At 33.2% G+C, this 26,340-nt stretch overlaps 1 protein-coding gene across 1 annotated transcript; it reads left to right on the forward strand.

Annotated features, from left to right (window-relative positions):
* Positions 1–5,751: 5,751 nt before the first annotated feature.
* Positions 5,752–24,383, forward strand: LOC124375156 (G-protein coupled receptor GRL101-like; the record flags this gene model as incomplete). The annotated part of the gene is given in 8 exon segments (XM_046833266.1): positions 5,752–5,950; positions 8,254–8,436; positions 8,438–8,453; positions 11,163–11,310; positions 16,085–16,176; positions 17,138–17,334; positions 17,336–17,356; positions 24,203–24,383. Coding segments are annotated over 8 exon segments (1,037 nt in total), but the record flags the coding sequence as incomplete, so codon positions are not given.
* Between the last annotated feature and the right edge of the window lie 1,957 nt (positions 24,384–26,340).

Here is a 26,340-nt window from a genome sequence, read left to right on the forward strand (position 1 = left end):
TTTTATAATTATTTTTTAAAATATATAAATTTGTATTCATGTGTTATCCATTGTATTAATGAGGTTCACATTCATTGTATTTAGTTTAATTCTTGACCTACTAGAGTAACATTTATGCTATGATTTATTTATTTTATTTCGGTACAATCGAATACGGGTTCAGAGTACATTATACACGTTAAATTCATAGTCCTTTACAGTATCTTCCGTGGAATTTTTTTAATCACTCATCATAAAATATACACAAGTAAAGTATTAAATTTATGCAATCTTGTATTCATGTATACACAGAAACGGATGAAGTAAAAAATGTAATATTGTTACGATATGGACGTATAGCTTCAGAGAGTTTCGAGTTTTTAATTCATTTATTACATAGGGAAGTCAAATTTTAAAATGTAATATAATTTTTGAAAAATAAATTTTGTCTGTACAAAGATAATAATATAAATAAATATAACAATTATTTTTTTATTTATTGACACACAAAAATAAAAACATGACTATTGTACTATATCATAAATTGTACAATAATCCGTATTAGATAGTATGGAAAACTCATCGTTCTAGGTATAATAGTATAAGAAATGAGAACGGTACGTAATTAACTTTAGATAGCATAGTAACAAGGAAAATGGAAATAATTATAAACTGAAATTACGAGACAGTTATGTATAATAAATAGCCAAACACTATTTGAAGGCACTAAGTTTTTATGTATATTTTTCTTTAAAATAAATTTCTAGTTGAACTTAAAGCTTGAGTATTAGTCCACTTTATTTATTTATAAGAAGGATTATATTTTCACTTATTGAAATACACCAACATACGCATACACATATTGGATGGATGATATTTGAAAGGTTTCACAAGGTTTTTGATGGACCATATTCAATTACAGCAAGCCAGGGGTTCCTGAAAGCTGGAAAAGGCATCACTTTATCAGTTTAAACGTTTAAAACAATTTGTGCGTTACGTTTGTTTCAGAGTTTTGGATGGAAACCACCATCAAAGCTATCGAGCAATCGGTGTTCCTGGGTTTACCAACACTCGACAAGTTGTAAGTTTTCTCTCTCATTATGAATTGTAAGTTTAAATAATAAGATGAAAAAAGTATATAACATTTATTGAGAATGAGTAAATAATCAATCATATAATACTGGAATACTCGTTTATAAAATAAGTTTTACTAAACTATGACCAATATTTAATATAAGAGAAATGGCATATGTATCGAGATCTAAATTTATTTTATATTTAGTTTTATGCTTTCACTAAACGGAATGTGTACTTAATTACAATAAAACTGGCTGCCGAAGCCCGCGCTGATGGCCGGAGGCACTCGCATTTTGGGTGGCGGAGTGTGATCAAGAATAAAAACAAGTTTTGTGTGTTTTTTTTTCAATAAAGAGTTTAGTTTTTGTAGAATTTTTGTGTTTGGAGAAATGTAGGGGTAAAACACGGAAGTACAACAAAGCGACGCACGGGTGACGAACGGGCGGCGAGACTCTGCAATCACGTTATCTACTAGACCGCTCGACTTTGACCTCTGTCTGAGGATGGGGAGGGGTTTGCGATAAGACAATTCCTGTTTTATATTGACGAAGTATTGTTCTACGCTAATCTAGTAATCAGTAGAAGCAAAATGTGAAATAACGATTCATGTCTGGGTGTGGTCGGTATAATCCCAAGGTACCAATAAATCTAATAAAAGGGGCATAATAAAAGTGCCCTAACAACCAAAGAATCGCTGATTGTTAAAAGGGACCTGAGTAACTTGTGTGTCAATTTGAGAAAAACAATAAAAACTGAACAATCCGTTCAATTTTTGAGTAAAAGTAACACAAATTTTTTACAGTATCCTCTACATATTAAGCTATGTTTTTGACCAAGAATATTTAAATAAATCAAATTAATGTTAATAAAAAAAAAAACGTTGACTCAGGTCCCTTTTTACACTCAATAAGATTTATGCAGTATATTTTTATTTTTAGGGTTTGTGAATTAGTCAATAATAAATACATTTCTAATGTAAAATTATTTATTTATTATATTTTAAAATATTAGAACTACATTGGAAGGAAACACTTGTGGATTAAAACACTTTTTTTGTTAAAACTTAAAGTTTACTCTGTAATCGGTGCTAGGCCACTGAATAATTTCTCTGTAAAAGTCCTTGTGATCATCTGGAATGACTGGCATTGCTTTTATGATATCTTCTATTTTTGGATTCTTCATTGAGATTTTTCCTTCAGGATAAGCTTTCCTCTTCTGGCAACTTAACATGGTTCACTTCGTGAAGCAAAAATGTCTCCAACGTTATAAAACCCCCCGACCTTATAAACTCACTTGCTTTCACAACTCCCTTTCTTAAGGCAGAATATTCTAAATAGTGGTACTTAGAAATGCTAAAATGGGATTTTTGATTTTTAGGAAGATGTCGTGTTTCAAAGGAAACAGATGTTTTCTTATAAGTAGTTGGCCACCAAGATGAATAACCAACAATCATGTTTGTATCTACAGGAGTAATAGTTCCTGGGTGTTTTTTTCCAGCATTAGCTATTAGTTCACATACCTCCTTTGGTGTGTAAATCCTGTCACATTTTCTTATAGGCTTTTTAATAATGCTGAACTTTCTGTCCCAAGGATTGTAAGAGTGTCCTCGCAGCGGGAAGAATTGTTTAATAGTTTGGAACCTACCAGTATCAGTTAGGGCAAGACAGACTTTAGACAAAGGGTGATTCTTATTTTGTCCTGGGCAATTATTATCTGAAAATAGATGAAGTTCAGTCCCTGACTCTGGTAAAAAATTAGCAATGTAGTGCATCAAGAATGATGTTACCTCATCAGGGCCTTTGTGAGCTTGACCTTCATGGTAGACATAGTAGTGAGCCAAGTCGGTTTTTGTGTTAAAAACACAAAAAACATTCACTGTTAGTTGTCTTAGGTAGAACATTTCCTGTACAGGAATTTTCGGCAGACTGATATTTTGCATATAATCAAAAACTAGCCCTATAGTGTTTTCATTTCCCTTCGATAATTTTGTTGTTTCATGAAGAGCTGATGTGAACTTTTTATGCATGCACCATTAATTCAGCAGCAGCTACCTTTTTTTGCAGAATCATTCAAGTGAGGACTTTTTATCCGTAACTTTTTTTCTTCACAAAAACAACAGGTATCAATTTGCGGCCTTCCAAACTTCAGGTTAAAATTGTCATTAAACTAATTTAGATAAAACTCGTAGTTGGTACACGTTCCTGGATACTTTATCTTATACAGGTCATGCATTTTTCTCACAGACAATTCAGGTGAAATATACTTAAACTCTCTAGTGCCATAGTGGGAAGTTTTTACAGGGAAAAAGCTTATATGCGTCTGTATGTTTAGAAGTTCATCTGGACCCACTTTGTTTACACATGGGTGTTTTCCACGTTTGTCACGAGGTGACTCTCCGATAAGAAGCAATGTTCGTAACCTCTTTATTATTTTATCAGTCACGTCATACAATCTGAAGAAGGCTTCACGGCAGACCTCTACTTTCACATCTCTTACAAGGACATGGCAATTAAAACCTTTTACCTTCAAAACAGCAGTAACATCATTTTTTCTGTACGGTGTTGTTTGACATCGATCACATCTATCATTCTCTGCAAGTGGAGGTCCTGTTCATCTTTTTGAGTGTAGGTTTGAGTACAGAGAATCATGTATGACAGCTCTGTCTACATCGTCAAACTTGTTGAAGCATTTCCTTCTGACATCTGTAATCAATAAAAAGATCTAGCAATGTTTGTATTATAAAATGTAAAATTGCCTGAAAATTGAAAAGGATTGGACAACAATTTAGCTTAACTCAAGTAAATTAGCCTAGCCTTAGTAAAATTCAGAGCGAGCTGTTCAGAAAAAATTTACTTTAAATGTTATAGTAAAAACATGGTAATGTAACATTTTATAAATACAAGGCTGTAATTTATTTACATGTTAGTGTATTTAAGAATATTACTAACCTGCATGGTGATCGAGATGATCTATGTCGATGCAGTTTACCACCATGGCCTTTATATTCTTTCCCCTCCAGCTTCAATCTTTTAATAACATTCCTCTTGTAGGTTTCTGGTTGACTTTTTCTTTTTCTTGTTTTTTCTGGTGTTTTATGTACATCAGATTCACTCATTTTAAAAGTTACAAGTATGCTTTACAAGGCACACAGCATTACATTACCAACTATATCAATTAAGACATAACCTCAATAATACTAATGGAGGGAATCAGTTGTTTAGCAGGTGATTTGCCAAACAGCTGATGGCAGTGGTGCCAAGTGTTGAGTGTTAAAAGGTACTTCAGTCAGTGACTCAGGTACCTTTTTAACACTCTAACAGAAATTTATCAAACCAGAAAGAGTATTTAGAAAGCTTGTTCAGGGTCTCTTTTTACACTCAAATGTAGATAGACCTCCAAACATATGAAAACCTCACTTAACTCAAAACTGACAAAAAATGACTTAGGTCCCTTTTAACAATCAGCGATTCATAAAGTAATGAGATAAATACAAACGTAAACAACGCACAGCAACACGAACTCTCGACCAAACAATCAAACAGCTGCGAAGCTCAAATACGACCAAAAAAACAGTCCATAGAGGAATAAACTACTTTGTGGTTTCAAAGCAACTAATCAACTATCGATTAGTCAACATTTCGCGGCAATCAGATGAATTATAAGAAAATTACAGGCGAAAAACGTGACGTACCTATATTACGGCCGTTGGCGATTTTCAGTTGAGTTGCCGACGGCCGTAATATAGGTACGTTGGCGTGGAAAGGGTTAAAACATTTACTGCAATTGTATACTGACTGAGTGATCTAGATTTGTCTATATATAGAAACTCAAAAAGAACACGTTAATGAAGAAAACAGGATTTTTCTGACACTTTCCAACGTTTAATGATACAAATAAATTAATAACACAACGTTTTCGAGATCTGCTCTCTTCTTCCGGTAAATAACTAACCTAACACATAATGTAGTTATTTACCTGAAGAACAGATCTGATTGCAGATCTCGAAACTTAGTGTTACTGATTGCTTGTATTACTGACGGATGGTAAATTTCCATAAAAATCTTGTTTCCTTCACAATTCTCTTCATAAACAAACTTCAAATAAAGAACCCGTTAATATTGACATTCAAGGAATTACTTAGTCATAAGACATATTACGGCATTCAACAGGTCCTGTACGGTCCACGGCGTCTACCGTGCTCAACGTGTTAATGTCTCCCTATACAAGTTTAATTTTAGCTTGAGTAATTGTCCTAGGTTATGCAGGCGTAAAACAAATTAATTAATTTAAAACGTTCTAAAAAGTTAATCTTTTGAAATTTTGGGTACACTTTATTTGTCTGCAATAGCTTTTATAATAGCTAATATGTTATTTAAAATAATAATATTTAGAATAACACAAATTTTTCCATAGTAGATAAAATCAAATAAAAGTTTATTTTCATTATTAAGTTAATCGAATATATTAATTTTACTATATAGCATTCAAAATAAGAATCGTTTTCTTTATTTTAAATACGGTTTGCATAATGCTTTGACTTAGTCTTATGGCATTCACTTTTATGGTCCCTAACATAAAAATCATCTGCTCTCATACATAACATAAAATAATCATAATCCGCTGTAATATAATTTATTTTAATAAAATGATGTTAAAATTTACAAAATTTACATATAGTCCCTCATCTTTTTCCAGGGTTACTGATGAGTTTCGGTTTTGCTGCCTGGCAAGACATGTCCGACTCTGCCTTCCACCCCCTGATGAGTTCAGCAGCTGCGAGGATCTGATGAGCAATCTCGTCCTGAGGCTGTGTGTCTGGCTGCTAGCAGGCATTGCAATCGTGGGAAACATTCTCGTCATTGTTTGGCGAAGCGGCTATAGCTATTGCAACCAGGTACTTACCTATCATGCAATCTAAAACTAAGCCAGTGTCTGGCTGCTAGCAGGCATTGCGATCGTGGGAAACATCTTTTCATTGTTTGGCGGAGCGGCTATAGCTATTGCAATCAGGTACTTACTTATCATGCAATCTAGCACTGAGGACTGTGTCTGGCTGCTAGCAGGCATTGCGATCGTGGGAAACATCTTTTCATTGTTTGGCGGAGCGGCTATAGCTATTGCAATCAGGTACTTACTTTATCATGCAATCTAGCACTGAGACTGTGTCTGGCTGCTAGCAGGCATTGCGATCGTGGGAAACATCTTTTCATTGTTTGGCGGAGCGGCTATAGCTATTGCAATCAGGCACTTACTTCTAATGCAATATACCACCGAGCCAGTGTCTGGCTGCTAGCAGGAATTGCGATCGTGGGAAACACCCTTTTCATTGTTTAGTGGAGCGGCCATAGCTATTGCAACCAGGTACTTACTTATCATACAATCTACCACTGAGCCACTGTCTGGCTGCTAGCAGACATCGAGATCATGGGGAACATATTCGTCATTGTTGGGCAGATTTGCTACAGCTCTGCATCCAGAAACTTAGTAACCATTTAATCTAGTTGTGTGACCGTATGAAGCCGCTAAGAGATATTGTGATCATAGGAAAGGCGCGATGACACGTCCTGGCAACAATACCTTTGCCGAGTCCGTCACCAGCTGCTAACCTGCCACCTCATCTCCTTTGATTTCTGAATTAAGTTATTCTGTTTTCCTGGGTGCTCCACTTTAACCAACGTTTCCCAACAAATACAAACGAATTCAACATTTCTCAATGGGTTTCAAATGCCCAATCTGCCACTAACAAGCTCAAAGAAATTGAACTGATAAGTGAATAAATGAACACAGATGTAGTTGTATTGGAGAACGGTTTTAACGACATCGGCCTATAGCAAATTCTAAATTTCGTATTAGCTAATTCATATTTGCTGACAACTTTCCAAAAGAGGAGGTGTCGCCATTTTCGTCGGAAAAATTTTACTTTTTCTCCCTTTTCACTCGTTACAAGTATTGAACAGATTTTGAAACAGTCGGGATGGAATCCAATCCAAACAGATACAAAATTAACATCATCGGAATCTCGTAATTCTCTCCCAATGGGAATAAGGAAATTCACTTAAAAAATTTTTAAGCCCTACTAATGGATTTGACTATCCATTAAGTTATGTTCTAATGGGGGATTTTAACATAAATGCGATCAACATGCAATAACATCAATTAGTGTCGCTGCTCTGTCTCTAAATCCTTGAAACAACTCTGCTTTTTACTTCTAAATGTGCCATGATGAATAGCCGAGACATGCATGAGTATGAGACTAGGGGCAGAGATAACTACCAAACTGGTAGACACACAACTGTAGTATATGAACGTATGCCTTCACAGGCAGGTGATTATCTCGTCAACAAATTACCAGATTCAATCAAAAACGCTCAAACATCCAAGGTGTTAAACACTCGGTTGAAGCACTTTTAGTGTCACTAACCTTTTATAATGTTAGCGAGTTTTTGGTATGTGATTGGAAGAGAGCCCATTAAGAAACTGATTGACTCTGTCGCAGGAAGTGGGAATAATTGGCGAACGAATGAATATATGTAATTTTGCAAATTGTATGTTTAAATTAAATTTCCGGAGGCGTGTATGATAAAATTTTAGCGAGTAAAGAGTAAAAAACTTGACTTTTGACGTGCTTCTTAAAATTTTTTGATAATAAAAATCTGGTTTGATTTAATATGATCTATGTTCTATCAACTTATTATACCTTTCGCATGTAACTTACAATCCTTGGAAGTGTCCTGGTAGAAAAATGTATTTCAGTTTCATTTGGAGTTTGCTTTCTTTTGGCATGTCTCCTATAAGTGAGTCCGCAGCATACCTACAAACAGATTACCAGTAATCCGCGACCAATAGCATTTCCAACAATCCTTATAAACTAGAAATGGCTGTACAGTCCTGTATCCTAAAATTTTGTTTAATTGTTTTAAAAATTGGTATGTCTATAAAAAAACCCCAGGAACTAAAAGTATTATCCTGAAATAATACCACGTTACTGTATCTCAAAAACAAGAGCTAATAAGTTATATTTAAGAATATTATTGAATTTGGTATGTTTCAAAATTTTCTAGTTTTTAGTTTAAAACACAAATTGTAATTGTAATTTTATTTATTGTAGTAAATTGATATCAAATATACACTTGTAATTAGAATTGTCTGGATTCTCCATCTCATTGCACAGCATTATGCATTTTTTCTTTCTCCCAGGTGCATTCATTCCTAATCACCAACTTGGCCGTGGGTGATCTACTCATGGGCTCCTATCTACTCACAATAGCTCTCGTAGATCGTCACTACCGCGGAGTCTACTTCATATACGATTCCGCCTGGAGATCTAGTCGTTATTGCGCAATGGCTGGATTTCTCTCCACATTCTCCAGTGAGTTGTCCTGTCTTCACCCTTACAGGTAATATTACAATATGTTGTAACACTTTTGTACTATTTAAATTTAAACTTAGTACGTACTTGTAACAGTATTATTTTTTTTAAACTCATATACTACTTTGAAAAATGAAACAACCAAACTACTTTAGAAGTGAGTGGCAAAAACGTGTTTTTTTTTGCAGAGGGGGGATATATTTAAAGCTCGCTGACAAACTCGAAATTAAAACACGTTAAATTATTAACTTTCTTTGGCCTACAAACAATGCTAGATGTAAACATTGTGTACACAGAATACAAAAACAATAGAGAAAAATATATGTTATTACATAGTAATTTTACATAAAGGAACAGTTAAGGCTTTTATTAACATGTGTGTATTTTAAAGAGTTTAAGTTGCTTGTATAGGAATTAATTTATATGCAAAAAATCTAGTATATGTTTTTCCCTACATATCGTGAAAACTAGAGACAAACAGACGTACGTGGTCTTTTTATACTAACCGTGTGTTAGACTTTACTAACCCTCAGCCATAAAGTAATTAGGAAACTTAGATAACTACTTTAAGTTAATTAATTATTTGTTCTAAATTTCTGTTAAAACAAATTACTGTAAAAATGACCCCATTTAAAAATACGGTAATTATGTCAGTTTGGTCCTTATTTAATCATTCAAATAAATTCATTATCTCTTATTATAGGTATTACTTTTGAAAAAGTTCAGTCTACAGTAAATTGTTCCAAATTATTAATAGTTGATAGTAAAACTTAAATATATTATTTAAAGTTTTTGATCTTATTTAAAAAATAGAATCCCATTAAAATCGTGAAGACACATGCACTTGTTTTGTATTAGATTGAAAAGCAAAAGTCTTTTGACTTAAAAGATAAACCTATTTATAATCGAGATTCGTAAAGGACCACAAAGGCAGTGGAGCTCAACACTCGAATACTCCCTAGAGAATGAATGATTTCAGTCTGATTAAACTGATTCCCAACACAACCAACTTTCTTATTAGTTCAACCTGTATAGTCATATTTAATATAATTTTACAGCTCTTATCTTTGATTCTTTAGGCCAAATCTGATCCATCCTATTCATCTAGAAAGTATCTAAGAATCGGAAAAATAGCTATCAGTTATATTAATAACAATATTTATTTTAATTTTAAGAATCATAGCTTTAAATTCAACAAAAAAATTTCTAAAATGTCAACTATCCACAAAGTATGTAGTGAAATCCTATAAAACGCTCATCTACAGAGCAATCTATACGATTACCATGAGAAATCTAAAACGATCATGAACTAAGAGATATTTCCAATCATCATTGATGTAATTCATATTTTTTTTAAGAAAACGCAATGCCTAAATTCTAAGCTACAGCAGAATAAATAATAATTATACTGTGGAAAATTATTAGTCTAAACTGTCTTTTCAAGTAGTTTTATACAAAATAAAGTTTATAAAACTCGCACTATACAGTGATTAATTGGACTAAAATTTGAAATGTAAATTTGATCAACACACAAAATACATTTCTATTTTTAGCTCCAATTAACTAGTAAAATAAACGTCGTTTGAAATTTAATCATGGACCTTGGATCTAAAACTTCTAAATGTTTGGTATTGCTACTACATATAATCATAATTATTGCTTTTAAATAAATTAATTATTTAAATTGCTTTTTAGACATATGTAAAACTATCGTGAAATATTTTAATAAGCACGTAAGTATAATAACATCTGAGGGTACTCCAAAGAATAAATTTCTCTATTACTTCTTTGCTGCAATATTTTAGCTATGAAAGGAAAATAATTTTCTGCTTTGCTCACCTTTACCTCACCTAACGACGCAAGGACCTTGAAGGGTACACTTTATTCAATGTGGTTATATATGTATATATATATGAATATATATATATGAATCCAGGGAAAATACATTATACTATTTACTTAGTAATAATATTGCTCGAATGTTACTGAAAATGATTCAAATTCAAAAACGTGGAGAAATTTATTATTATTATTTATTTACATGTCCTTTGTACTGCCTTTTGAAGCCCGTTTCAATGTTATACCTCTTGAATTAAGGATGACAGTCTATAGTGAGACCTTGAGATAGTAGTAAATATATATATTCAGATATATTATGTTAGAAATCTTGTTTACACGAAGTGAAAAGGGCTAAACTACCACAGAGAGTCGTTGTAACCAGGCGAATAAGGCTTACAACTATTTAAAATTCCAATCTTTTGAATGTCCATTCATTCCAAATTATTTAATTTACAAAAACAATATAAAAAGTATTTAAATTAATATTTACCACTGCCTTAGGTACGGACTTTTTTAAGAACCCCATAGGTCCATAATATGCTACTACATGCAAGATTCAGATAAAAAAACTATATTTAGGAAACAAGTCACATACATTCACATACATAAAGAGTGTGAGAATAGAAAGGAGAGGACGCTTTTCAGTAAATTTTACAGGTCCCTAATTGCACACACATCCATTCTTGTATATCGATAGAGGCTAAAAGTCGTAGTTGTAACAGCAGACTATTATTTGTTTCTATCCATCAGCATTTTTATCAAACTGTTGTTTCGCTATTTTTCGACATATTAGGCTCACATTAAAGGCTGTGATAAACAGCATGTGTATTAAATGTAATTAGTTTTAATTCCTTAAGAACTATAATCGAATGAAATTTAAAATTCATGTATGTTTCAGTAATCACTCTCGATCGCTTTCTCGTGATCATCTTTCCATTCCGCGTCCGTAGGCTGGAGATGACTCGTACCAAGCGGTTGATGCTGCTGGGCTGGCTTTTGGCTGCTTTACTCTCCGCACTACCACTGATGCACATCAACTATTTCCAGTGAGTAAAGTTGATTACACGAAGTTAATTCTGGTCGCAAATAAACATTACGCGATTCTCAAATAATTCCTTGTAATTAATGCTTGTCAAGTAAGGTTAACTTTGCATGAAGTTCAAGAAAAATTGATTTGATATTATGTTTGATCTTAAACGCTATACTTAGACGTGAGTTTCTTTTATAATAGATTTTGGCTAGTTCAAAGTTACAATGCTTCATTTGATGGCCTTTAATGGATGCTTAAGTATTTTTTTAGAATGATACACTGTGAGCTGGAGAGAGAGAGAGAGATAATTAAGGGTGAGGGGGGAGAGTGGTGAGTGAGAGGGGGTTCAGAGAAAGAGAGAACTGAAAAAGATAAATATTTGTATTACATTATTTTATTAAGTGTATTTACTTAAGGGAGATTGCTTACATTCTGCCGACGCTACCTTGTTTTTTCTTACTCTTATATACACAACACAACATGTTACAAAATCTTATATATTTTATTCTGATCCCGAAATACCGTTATTGAAATCATATCGTTTTCTGTCCGTCTCTGCGATAACTCTTGATAGAGCAATGACGTGAAACATTTTCCTTGTCCCAGTGATGGATCTCATTTGATTTTAATTGCCAAATTTTATAGGCCATATTCATAGTAGATTATACTAGCGTACACGACTGATAATAACAATAATAACATATGAAAGAGCAAAAATAATTTTCAATTAATCTTTTGCGTAAAATGCTCGCCAAAAATTAAAGTTCAAAGATATAATTTTTTATATTAGGCTGTAATTTATCATCATGCAAAATTAATGGATAACATAGGATTCATATGGATCTAATACAACAGATAGGTTAAAAAATTAGCTCAGAAATAACAAAGATTAATTTTTCCATAATCTCATCAAAAGAAGAAGGTTAATATTACCTTGGTATAAGATTGGTGACATTATTAGCACACTTCAGGCAAGCTTTTAATATTTTTGAAATATTTTAAACATCTTGGTATATTAATTGTATTTGTTTGAAATGTGGATACATAAATCGTGAAAAATGACTATGAGATTTTAATACTTTTTAAATATTAATGTTGGTATCTTATTGGCATCTTCACAGAAATATTTGCAGGACCAGCAAATGTTAATTTATATACATTTCTCACGCAAATAAAGAAAGGTAGGGTTGACCACTTCAAAGTATCTAATAAAAAAAAAGATTTGATTTGAGCCAGGCCAAATTTGTTTAAGCTTAAATCGAGTACATAAACAGTACAAGCTTAAAGGCAAAAATGCTCGGGTCTACGATGCAATCTGTCCACTTTATCTTAGAGCTTATAACACTTTGGGTAAACCTGTTCCATTGAGACGATTAAATAAATGTTACATTTGTTTAATTTAGGATTTTGACGTATCACACATATCACAAGTATTAATATACATACTTTGCTATTGAATCTACCTTATATACTTACTGTTTAAATACTTACTTATACTACGTTAGTAAACATAGGTGGATATCACGGGATGTTAATGTAATTAGGCACAATATTTGAAACAAATAATGTCAGTTACTGCATTAGCACAATTAAAATATGTATTGCCCTAAGCTCTCTGAGGATAAAAGATCTATTAGCAAATATAATTAATTAATGGTAAAGAATATTGAGGAAAAATATAAATAAATATCACACATACACTTTTATTAGATTTAAAGTGTTAAAAAACTTAATAAAATTAATTATTTTCGACATTCATAACGAATGGAGTTGTCCAATTACGGTTTTATAACTGGCACTTTTCTAGAAGCTTGATCTTTTGGTAGCTACTTCTATGGATTATACAGATACTCTGTAATATAATTTTCCTTCTTGGATTGTTTGCTGAACTTAAAACAATTAAAACAACAGCCATCTAAATGTTATTTTATCTCTAATTACGTCTTTTTTAATGGTAGTTCGTGACAAGTAATGAAAACTTATATAAATATTAAAGTAGTTATTAACATTTTTGGTTCTTCTTTTTTCAAAAAATTTTCCTTAGGAAAAATATACCCAATCATTAAAAGAGTAGTGCATAATGGAAAGGAATGCGTGTGGTCTTTATATTACTGAGATGTTGCGTCATTTCTGCAATGTTATAAGCCATTTGTATATTCTCTATAAAGTAATTGCAGAATTAAACTTTGTGCGTCTCGCCTGACAAGGTAAATAAGGAACACTTAAGTAACCCACCGCTTAGGCGTTACAACTTTTCAAAGTGTATTATCCATTGTAAGACACAATCGGCTCACATTCTGCAACTAGTTTGGCAGCAATGCCTAAATTAAACATTAACTAATTCACCAAGCGCCACTAATTTTGTGTTACGTAAGTTCCGATCCTTATTTTAACTCAATCCGCATGTTTGTCATTGTTACGTAAATATGTATTAGTTTAAGGTTTTTACATTATTTTATTCGTAGCAATAGGCTTACTTCTCAGGTTAAAACGTCCGGCTACGATAGTACTAGTAGCTACGCAAATTAAAAAACGTAATGCTTGTCACGATTGTTGTTACAATTAATGAATTAAACCATTTAGAGAAACATTGATGTGTTTCGCAAAGCTAGACGTAGCGTTGGACGCATATTAACCAAAGAAAATACGAAATGCTAACATGCGATTACTAGTTCCTACATTGTATTTTCTGAAAATTATTAGCTTCCTTTTGCTCTAACACTTCTAGAGGACACTAAAGGAGGTATTTAGAAAAACGAAATAGGAAGAGCGAATCAGGACATATATAGCTAAGGAAAATTGAATTAAAGTGGGATTTATATATCAGAAGAATGTCATGTGTTTATTAGGTAATGTTTAAAGTTAAACTCCAACAGCTAATAACCATATAATTTCATACGTAAAATAAAGTAAAATTTTTTTTATACATTACTCAATAACGGTCTAAGACCCGAGAGCCAAGTTACACCGTGCAGAAACATTACCTGGTTTTTTTATTCGAAGGAGTAATATATCTTAAACAGAAATTTATCGTCAGCCAAGCTAATCTTTGTGAAGACGATCCATAGGGGTAGCTGAAGGGATGAAAATATGGAATGATACATATATTTTTCTCGAATCATTTTATATGCTTCCAATTAGTAGGTAATGTCAACGTCAGATAACATGAAAAGGGATAAAGTGATTTCATATTAATTTATGGTTTTTACATTTGGTATTTAGTATGTTAAGCTAGAAAAAATATAATAGTATAAATAATAGGTTTTTATTTTTACAAAATCTGAGGACTCAGGATGAATAAAAACACACAGGTTATGTGTTTATAGAATGGAAATTTGCTCTCGGTTACTGAACTACATTAACAAAGCTATATCTGAAAGCAAAAAAAAAAACCTGGGTATGTCAACAGGTAAACCCTGTTATTTATTGTTGGGTAATTTTTGAAAAGCCTAGGTGGTGATACAGGGCATTGTAACTGAATTCCTGCCTACAGGAGAGTGCTTCGATAAATGCAAGCGGTGAGGTGGAAGGAATGTTGACATGCATGGATTGCGTTCATTTGAGCATAACGGTGTTAACACATTGCTTATCGTTGTATTTGATTTCTTATGTATACTCTACTCATTCTAAGTTTTCTAAGATAATAAATTTCAAAACATTTCTATTGAAAAACAAATAGGTTTTACTATTAGGTGGCTTTGTCTAGGTACTACAAAAATAGTTTTGAGGTTCCTTATAACTAAATTTACATAACACTTAGAACCAAACACAATATTTATGTAAGGTTATTTCAAATAATATGATTCACTTCTAACTTTATAAAACATTGTAGGAGTACCATATTATTATATCATATAATAGTCTTCACAGAGGCTGCATGCAAGATTTTAATAATTTTAATAGCTTATTCCATTTGTGAGATATCCTTTTGTCAGAAATTAAATTTTTACAGTCCGTTGACTTGTAGGCTTCGCTAACGCTAAGCCAATTATAGGAAGGCCGTTACTAACCTCAATATTGACTCTTTTTAGTTCACCCAATTGTAATACTTAAGATAAATGGAAGATCTGATCTCGGATATTTCCTACTTTAATTGATTTACTGGTTTTCCTACCTTATCTGCAGTCATTAGCTAAGAAGATTACAAAAGAAATAGTAAACCAAGATTTCTTTAAGCTTTTAAAATTATAGAATAATACGTGTAAGATCATATAAAACTTTAAAGGCCAGATTATGAACCAAGTAATAGTATACGACGATAAAACGTATAATACTTCAAAAACATAGCTAGTCTTATATATAGTTCTAAAGAATAACATCTTCCAAACCAGTAATCAGCTCAACAGCCCAATACATAAAACTTCATTGTCTGTAACCTACTGTTACTTATTTTCCAAACTATCGTATAATATTGAAAGATGTTCTCATTACAATAAAAAATTCCTATAGCTATAGTTTTTAAAACATAATAATATTCAAATACTTATTGTTGGCTTCCAGACTGAAAATACAAAGAAAAGAAGAATCTTAAAATACCACTCAAGCATACCGTATGGAACTGATATTTGATGGAAGATAAGAACCCTTTTTATTCACAACGCGTTAATACATGGCAAAAAATCAAACATCATCAAACTCATTCTTACCTTCCATCAAATATCAGGACTATAATTTTCCTAAGATCTTAGCCGATATTTCAATACGCTACTACGATATTACAATACTACTACATAATGAAGTAATTGCATATTTTGTTGTATAATGTAATAATTTACAATTGCTTGTTACAGCAACTTCTACGGCCGCTCAGGCGTGTGTCTAGCGTTGCACATCACTCCGGACAAGCCCAACGGTTGGGAATACTCTGTCTTTGTGTTCTTGTGTGAGTATATTGCTTATCAGAATACTGATATATAATGAAAATTAATGTCCAAGTTGAAATGGACTAAGCGTTAGTAACTGGTACAAGCTTACCTAACCACCGAATAATATTCGAGCTAACAGAGATCAGTATGGATTCATATACAATTTTTCCATCTGACAGAAATGTGAACAGGTAATATTCACATTAAATTAATATAACACACGTTAATAATGTTTAATTAAATAAACTAAATTAACCAAAATTGCGCTATGTAATCTTTGCGATACTTCAAAAAGTAAAAGAAATAATATACTATTATAACACAGATAGTAGTGTAATTTCACAGACCGTCTAGATCTAACCGTGTCAATAACTGACATAAGAGAATTTGTCTTGGCACTGTCAAGTTTTGAAACCCATGTTAACTACATATTTATTGGGGAAAAGTTTGGTGACATGGTATATTCAAGTGAAAAGTATTTCGTAGTGTACAATAGAAGATATGTATTTTTAAAACGGTCTGTGTTTTAGAAATACATATTGAAGGAAATTTCGATATGTTATCAAACTAGAAGTTTCTGTTGAATGGAAGGCTACATATTATTTTATCGTCTTTATAAATATTACTGGAAATTTACCTTAAATAAAATAACATGTACAGATAAATGCTTATTATTAGAGTTAAACGTCTAAAAATGGTAATATCACCGAGTCCAAAGTATGTAAATTAAGCAATGTTTAGACTCGGTGTGAACAAGAAGATTTTTTAATTACTAAAACTTTTCTATATTTTTTTGGAGACTCATCCGAACTAAAGTGAGGTGTATAATGAGTCTTTCATATGTGATTATGTAAAAATGTATTATATATGCTTTGTTAGTTTTGGTAGTAGAAGCAAAATAGGCAATCACATACAAGCAAATGCGAATATCGATTGTTATATAATGGCACTGTCTTTACTAGAATGTATCTGTTTCAGTCCTGAATCTCCTCTCCTTCAGCGTGATAGCAGCGAGCTATCTCTGGATGTTCGTGGCGGCCAGGACCACTCAGCAGGCCGTGTCTCGGGACCGCCGCACCAACGAGGCAGCAATGGCCTGGAGGATGTCCTTGCTGGTAGCGACAGACGCTGCCTGCTGGGTACCTATTATTGGTCTGGGTCTATACTCCCTGGCTGGGCTTTACCGTTCCTCCACAGGTACTATATAGATGATAGCTGAAATATCTTGAGATCTGGATAAGTTTATTTGAGATTAGGCTATAGGTTTGCCCATTTCCGTGACCCTGATGTGAGCTAATCTGTCTGTATACTTGGGGAGTGGCAATACAATCGCTTTCAGTTGGAATATTGTTTAAAACTTTTAAGCAATTTTTGGTGACAGCCTTTTAAAATTACATTTCAGAAGATAGGTAAAAACTAAAATTATTGACTATTTTACGAGAAGCGATAGTCGTGTCAAGCAAACATTTCTGCAACTTACCACATCAAAAGTTATTGAAAATAAGAATATGGAATTTGTACCGTCTTTATATAAATAATTACTAAATGATTGATTTTTTCATTTATATTTAATAGTGAAAATTAATATTTTTAATACGAAATTTTTCTAAATATCCTATTTAAAAATGCATGTAATTTATCTTTACTTGACAAAAAGAAAATTATTATTTTCTTTCTACATAGAAATTACTTTAATGTTTAGAAGTTTTTGATTTAAAAAGACATATTTTTACAAACAAAAAGGCCAATCAATACTGACTGTAATGATTGTCATTAGTTTTGTGGTTTGTTATTCGTCTCCAATTCCATCAGTCCTATTGATGAAAAAGTTAGCACTCTTGAGCTGCTCTTTCAATAGATTCACCACTCTCACCGTTTACTCCTCTTCACCATTGCCTGATGTATCGGTTGCTCGTAATATGATTCAATATTTAAACTGCCTCAAAACAATAAAAAGTGCCTCCCTTCAACGATAAGGATCGCACCAGGTGTTCATAGTCAAACCGTCCATTTGGATACAATTATTGAGAAGAAAAAATATAAATAATTTATATAATGTTTTAATTGTTTCGTGCAGTATTTATTTATTAATACAAAAAAAATTATTTTGCACTGAGACAAAAATTTTCGGTATATCCAGAAAAGTCCTAAAATACGATAATGTTTTGATGTCTTTTAAGATTTCAAGATCTAGTTATAACAATATCGTTCAATAAATTAAAAAAGTAGCGTTCAAAAATAGTTTAATGTTGTGATTAGATAGCCTTTTCTTGTTCTGGGACCAACGGTGTTGAGTGGAAAAAAAACACATTCGAGTCTACGCTCGAGCCAGACTCGAGCGCCATTGTTTAAACCCCCCGGCCGCGCTCGAGCGTGACTCGAGCACAGCTTTGCCGATTGATATAAGGAGTGGCTCGAGTGATATTCGAGTGCCGTCTGCTGCATTAGAAAGCCAGCTTTAATGGTTTAGTTCAGAAAAATTCCGCTAGGCGCTAACTAACGTCCATACCCGCTTGAGGCTTTTGTTTATCCACTGACGTGGCCTGGCGCGTCGTCAGTCTGTCTACAACAATAATCATTTTTTTTAGCATTTGAAATTTTTTTGGCAATTAAAATAATTAATTTGTAAATATTTATACAGTAAAATGCCTTTAAAAAAATTTAAATTACTTGTTTTTATTTATTCAAAAGTTAGTTTTCAAGTAACACAAGACATGCGGGAGTTTTATTTTTTCTTAAAAAAATTTAAGTTTTGAAATTTAAAAAAAAAATTAATTAGATTTTATAGGAATACAGTTTTACAAATCATTTTAAAGAGGAAAGATAGAACTTTTCAGGAAAATATAATATCTTATACATAATATTTAAACAGTTTTCTAAAAAAAAATCTTAAAACCAATTATTTTATGCAGACCGGGTTATAAAAACAGCAAATAGCGAGGCCAGACTCCAATGTGTTTTAACCGTTTAAGACCGTTTCTGAAACAAGATTATGAAAGAACTCTTCATTTGGGATTTTTCTGATCAAATCTAAATATATGTTGTTATTATTGTTTTGGAGACGTTGCTTGTTTTGGTAGTAGAAATGTGGTATGCTGGGAACAATAAAGGGTGAGGGCGAGAACGATGTTAGTACAAATAATCGACACACGTCCTCGTTGCTGTTCAGTCACCGCTGCCCGATGTACCGTCTGAGTTGCGTGAGCTATGTACATTTGTAACTTACTGTTCAAACCTAAATATACAATATAATAAATACAATACAATAAATCTTTCACTGTTTCCGCATGTCGATTGTGGAACGCTATCCGAGACAACATCAGAAATATTGACAAGCGCGAGCGCTTTGGGGCGGAGGTTAGGGCCTTTCTGCTGCGAACTCGTCGGGAAGTGACGGTTGGTGTTCTTGTGGTCACAACTTGTGGTAACTGTATGTAAGTTGCGTGGATAGGGAATGAAAGCTGATTAGGATAGGATAGTTTTTATTAGTTTGCCTGTTTGTATTAAAGAGATTTATGTTAGAGTTTAATCGAAATGGTTTAATTTTAATTATAATTGATATATATCAATAGATTGATATATATTCAATCTATTGATATATATCAATCTATTGATATATATATAATATATATATATATATACATTATTATGTTACATCCAATATGTAATTAGTTATTAAAGTGATTTAGTTTACGTGTCAGTTACAATGTTGTAATAGGTATGATGATATTTTACTTTGTTTGTTTTGTTTGGAGGTTAAGTGGTAGAGAGGACTTTTAAGTCCTAACTTCGCCTCTGTAAATAAAGATATTTTTCATTTTCATTTAATTTTTTATTCAATATTCTTTATAAGGTAGTTCTGGAGAAGTTGGTTGTTTTGATCTACAAGTGTGATTTTAATCTGTTGATTTTCTCGTAAACCACTCCGAAGATGTATGTGGTTTTTTTTTTCTTGAAGAATTTCATATATTTTGTTGCCGTGTGGTACATTAAGAAACAAGAGTGACAAGACTCTTTCTAACAATATTGCAGTATATTTCGATGATATCAATAAATCTTAGTTTTGGAGGATTCGATGTAGCTCCATTTTCATTTGAGTCAATGTAAGATGATTCTTATTCTAGGTTTGTGGCAGCAGTTACATCAAAACCTATTAAATCACTAGCGATTTGACTCAAGTAGAATTTGATCCAAGAATTGATTGATAATATGTCACTATATTTAAAGATCTAGAAATCGGCAACATTTTCATCTCTGAAACCCTTATCAAGTTTTATTATGGCATAGTAACTGCTTAATTTTACATACATATATTTCTTTCTAAAACCACCTATAAATAAAGCGGTGACTGGGCTATAATATTACATATATAGTATATATATATATATATATATATATATATATATATATATATATACGATCAAGAATGGAATTTCGCTTGTTCTAACAAGTTGTATATGTACTTTTCAAAGTAAAACCTAACGAGGGGAATATAAAACTCAACTTCTTGCATCTAATTTATTGTTGTTCTAGATGGAAAGTCAGTACAAAGTCAGTTTCAGTTAGTTGAACAATGCATAGTTAGTTACGATGCAATTTCTTTGATACTTACAATTATCTCCAACGTCTTCAATTTTTTATATATTGTTTCTTTCAATATCGTTCATTGGATCGATACGAATTTTCTAAATATATCTACTTATGCTTTGTATTCCTTTGATAAACCTTTCTTGTATTATGTATATCTGGACCTGCAATTACACTTTAACAACCAATTGTCGACACCTTTATATCCACCAACTCATCCGAAATAGGTTTTATCACATGTTTCCACTTTAGTTTTTGACAGGATTTAGTGTGACTACTTTGGTACTTTTTCTTTATCAAGCGAGGTGCATAGATCCTTCTATACCACATTTTTTTTGCAAGGACAGTCTCCAAGGACGTTCTGTCCCTTTGTATTTATTTTGAGGGTTGATTGATATTATGTCGTGAAAATAAATGTTATCGACTAAGAATTGATCTTGGGCTGCTTTAGATTTTCCTCGTACCATATACCAAAACTCCTTGTCATTGGATAAGGCAAAGAACAGAGATTCTTACAGAACAAACGCCTTACTACTTTAGAATCTGACAGTTGTTTCTTTGATTGCTTTTTAGTTTGTACAAATACTTCCGTCTCATTATCGTAATCAATATCCCTAAACATAGGAGGATTGTCAACTGATGGTATACTAAATTTCTCAAGACTAGAACCCGACCAAACTGTTTCATGGTGGTTTTACTACATATCTTTTTTGTTTCTAATTATCTGTATTTGTATTCCCTAATGACTCTGGTGACTGGTACATACTTATTCGTTTTCATAAACCTCATCTAACTCTTTGAAATGGGTCTGATCATTCTCACTTTGTAATTTCTGATGGAACTCCTCCAAAATTCTAGCATTAGAAACAGCGCATAACTTCGGTTGATGATGTTTTATTAATGGAGCTATCTCAGTAACATACGCACTTGAAGAGATAGTAATTTTGTTAGAAAAGCCTTTGACTTCATCCTGTTCAGAATGTTTGAACTTCACAGCAAAAACACTCTGAATCAATCCGTTTTGCTTCAAAATTGTTTGCCGCGTCGTATACATGCTTATACTTATATAGAATTATTCACATCCAAAACTATCAAACCACGTTTGCTTTAACGTTCCGAGAACGTAATACTACGTTTTTCTGTAACGTTCCGAGAACGTCAAATCACGTTTAATGTAGTGTTCTGCGATTGTCAAATCACATTTCCTATAAACTTTTTTAGATTCACTGAATTACTATCTAACAGTCAGATTTATCTTTAAATTCCATATATGTTTACTTTTTTGTAGTTTTCTGTTTTATTTATGGGCTTCTGGCACACATTCTTTTTGTAGTTTAATTTCATTGTAAATAGACACAACAGGTTCACATTGTTTCGTATGGCCTAAATATCAACCATGACTGAAGTAGACACAAGAAATCCCCTCATTATGAAGTTTTCTTTGATTTTAGTAATTAAATTATGTTAATATATCTATAAATAAACAATTACTGGATAACATTACAATCGCTTTCTATACTTTGCATGAGAGAATGTATGCTATAAAGCATTTAAATTCCACCTATTAAATAAAGGGAACTTTCAGTAAGCAATTAAACCTGTAAATTTAATTACAGTTCCAGGCTCTAGTTGTTAAGATTTCACTGCAGCGCTTTTTCGTGTTTATGTGTGTGTGTGTGTGTGTGTGTGTGTGTGTGTGTGTGTGTGTGTGTGTGTGTGTGTGTGTGTGTGTGTGTGTGTGTGTGTGTGTGTGTGTGTGTGTGTGTGTGTGTGTGTGTGTGAATTACAGTCTCCTCTGTGCTTATCGAGTAAATCCTGTCTCCTAAAGTGTGATTTTGTGACATTTGTTAACTGAACAATCGAAAGCAGAAATGAGTGTTGAGTTTACTTTTATAAGTAGATTAAAAATATTTCCCCATATTTATTAATTACTCTCAACAAAACATGCATCTAAATTATCATAATAAGCATAGACATTAACAGAAATTTTCACTACGTATTTCAAACAGTGTTATATCGTCGAGTTTTATTGGGTATTCGCATGTTGCTAGCTGCTCTCGTTTGAAAGGTTTATAATTGCTGATTCATTGTCGCAAACCCTCGAAGGGGTGTAAAGCTGCCTTATCAGTGGTAGGCTTATCAAATTCTCACTATTAGTTGCAATAGTCGGGGTCTCAATGAAAATCTTTTTACTGTTGTAGGAATCTTTTGTGGTCTATTTGGTTTTAGAAACATCTCTTCAAGAGCTACGTAATTTTCATTGACCTTTGGTACTTCTTTCATTTCCCTTGGACGCTTTAAGTACTTCTTTACCAGCATGTTAATGTCTGGAGTAGGTGTCGGCCACCTTGGTGTTAGTATCGTAATAGGTAATATATTACTCTTGTTACGAGGATCTTCATGAAGTGCTGACAAATGAATACGGCGTTTTGATTGTTTGCGATGGTTCCAGGTGGTTTGATTCTATTTTTTTCATAGATCCAACTCAATTTTCGTTTCAGGAGTTGGTTTTGATTCCCATGTTATTGAGACATTCATTCGTTCATCACACCACGCTGTTTGCTGGCACTTTTCTGGGATTTTTGGTGATGACCCATGTTTAGAAATCGTTACTTCATTACTTCAATTAGAACACGGTTTCTTCTGTGGGCATTTCTTGATCAAGACGTAGATCGGTATTTCGTAACTGGTAGGTTCGTGTAAAGTGCAAGTTCATATGTCTAGCCCAAAACAGAAAAGAATGTTCTAACATGGTCAAATATCAAGAATTTTCCATACACGAACCATTTAGTTGTGTTTATACCCATTTCTTAGTATTATTTTACGATTGAGAACGATAAAGGATTGTCCTGACTTCTACTTCCAGGTCTCAGCATGAATTGTAAAGTTTCATGAGTTCTATCAATTGTTAAATTGTATATTTTTTAAATACACTAATTAATAGCTGTTACAAGTTTCTGAGTTAAGCATTAATAAATTAACACTTTCCAAATATCCGTAGTGTTGGAAATAACTATTACTATCCACCTCCGTATTTACCATATCACTACCACACTTTTTACCATTGAAAATGCTCATAAGATCAGTAAAAATAAATTCGCTTATTGATATCATATTCTAGTACTTTACAGTTTTGACGCTGTATTATACACTTATGCAAACAATACACGCGGTTTCTTAGGCAGCAATGACTGGACAGCGACGAGGAGCGTTTCGAATACTTGTAATAACGACGTTTCCACACTCGCCCTTTTTCGTCACCAACATACCCCACTATTAATATAAAAAACAAGTAACTTCTTCAGAACAGCAGCAACATATATTTAGATTCCATCAGGAAATTAAATTACACCACCACGTCGATACACGTCCACGACCCGCTCAACACGGTTCGTCCCAGAACCGGCAAAAGCTACCTACTGCTATGGTTTTTAATTTATGTAATTTGTCTATTAGGTGTTCGCGTGGGTGGCTGTGTTCGTGTTACCGCTGAATGCTGCAGTAAACCCTGTCCTGTACACTTTGTCCACCGCACCATTTATCAACCCTGCGCGCCACGGTCTTCTGTCCTTCCGCAACTCCTGCAAGTTGTCCCGGAACACCTGCACGTTCTCAATGCCACCAACAAGGCATCAAGGTGAGTCATCACGTCTACAGGAAAACGTTTGAATATATTTAATATGTTCTGCTTTATAAGGAGGCTTTCACCGCGAGTGGAAAGAAATATTATGAGATGCAAAGACCATAACAAACTTTGAGCTAGCATATCATCGCCGAAAACCAGCAGGGATCACTTCTGGCTGGTTTATACCTTCCAGTTGAACCACCTACTGGGTATAGCAAAAACCGGTGTGTCACTTAAATCTGGGCAACCATATGGATGTCCAGGAGCGGCACATCATTACCGCAAATGTCGAGATTCTGGGGTTTATGGGCAATTCGACAGGTTTAGTCTACTGTGGGAGATGACTGTTGGAGTTGGTGAGTTTTTTTCCCTAACCTCAGAGGTTCTTGCTAGCCTCAACAAGCGTGTGCCACCCCCTGCCTACTTTGAGTGGAGAGGCTGGTTCAGAACTAGACTTCCCCTTCTTCCGGGGAGACAAAAACTTTGAGATATAGTGCCCTAATCCTTCCTCATGGATCTCGAGGCAGCCCCTACCCTCTAACCTTACCCATCCTTAATAATCCGGTCACTCCTGAAACAGTGGCAAAGGTTCTTACAGGACTAAGTGCAGTTTTATAAGCTTCTTGCTCTAAGAGATTAAAAAAATATCATCATATAGTAAAATGAAAGTAATATAATTTTATACCATATTTTAATTCTATGTGTTTGTAAAATAGCATTCGTTTAATCCTCCTTGAAAGATGTAATTATTCTACCTCATTGCTTACTCTCCTTCATATGCCTCACTGTATGACAGTTTTAATAAAGAAGAGGGATTAGTAGGGAACTTCCAACAATGGAAGCACGAGCTAAAGTCAATACGTTTGAGTCATGAATAGTAATCCGTAAGCCTGTTGTCATGTCAGCATTCAGGTAAATCCCTTTATGCACTATAGAATGAGATTGTGATTTCTAGTATTGTTATGTGGCACCAATACATATGTATGTATAAAACTAAATCTAAGACATTTTCTTATTGTTTTTTTTATTTTGAACTCTGTAAAAATATATTTCATTATCCCCAAATGTCGCACATGTGGCGGCCTGCAAGTTAAGTTACATTACTAGTATCAGTGCACATTAATGTAGAGTGATGAGGTATGTAAGGTTTTGTAGTTTGGTTTAGTTTAAGATTAAGGTTGTGACATATTTTGAGCAAGGGTTGCTGTGAGAGGATTTTAATAATAGGTTAGATTGGCAGTACAAATACCATCAAATGAACCAACACATTTATTTGTGACAACATTTCATTAAATTGATTAATTGATTGTGTCAATCGACATATTAAGCACAAACCTTGATACCTTAATACTTTGAAAACATGTTTGATATTAAATTATTCATTACAATTTATTTTAAATTTAATTCATTATAACATTTACTAGTAATTTTGTAGTGTTGCAATAATAATGAGTTCATGGACTAACATGAGAAACTTTCTTTAAAATAGCTAAACATTTACATGAATTTACATTTTCGAAATTGTGAACATTTAAAATAGATATGGAATTGAAAATGATTAATGAACCCTAAAATATACTAAGTTCTTAAAATTACTTACATTTTATTTCACATCACACTTATTACGCCTAGAGATATTTTTTTCCGCACACGAACACAAACACTCCCGAACTTCACTTTTCGAATTCCCGGCCTCCACTTCCACCTCTCCTCCTTGTTCTTCAGTTTTGATGTTCTTCTCCCGCCAGCTCATTGACCACGCCTCTGCCAAATCTCTCCATCATAATTGGTGAGTAACAATTTTCCATATCAGCATGGCTGTCCCTTACATTGTCGCACGGTTTTTACAAATAAGCATTTCCTGTTTGTTCACCATCGGCGTCTGGGCGGATGTGCGTATCTACTTACATCCGGAGGATGTTTGTCTCGAATTGCAATACGAGACTTCCTTTCCAGCAACTATCTGTAC

Source organism: Homalodisca vitripennis, unplaced genomic scaffold, assembly GCF_021130785.1.
Source record: "Homalodisca vitripennis isolate AUS2020 unplaced genomic scaffold, UT_GWSS_2.1 ScUCBcl_14488;HRSCAF=25255, whole genome shotgun sequence".
Classification (NCBI taxonomy): Eukaryota; Metazoa; Arthropoda; class Insecta; order Hemiptera; family Cicadellidae; genus Homalodisca; species Homalodisca vitripennis.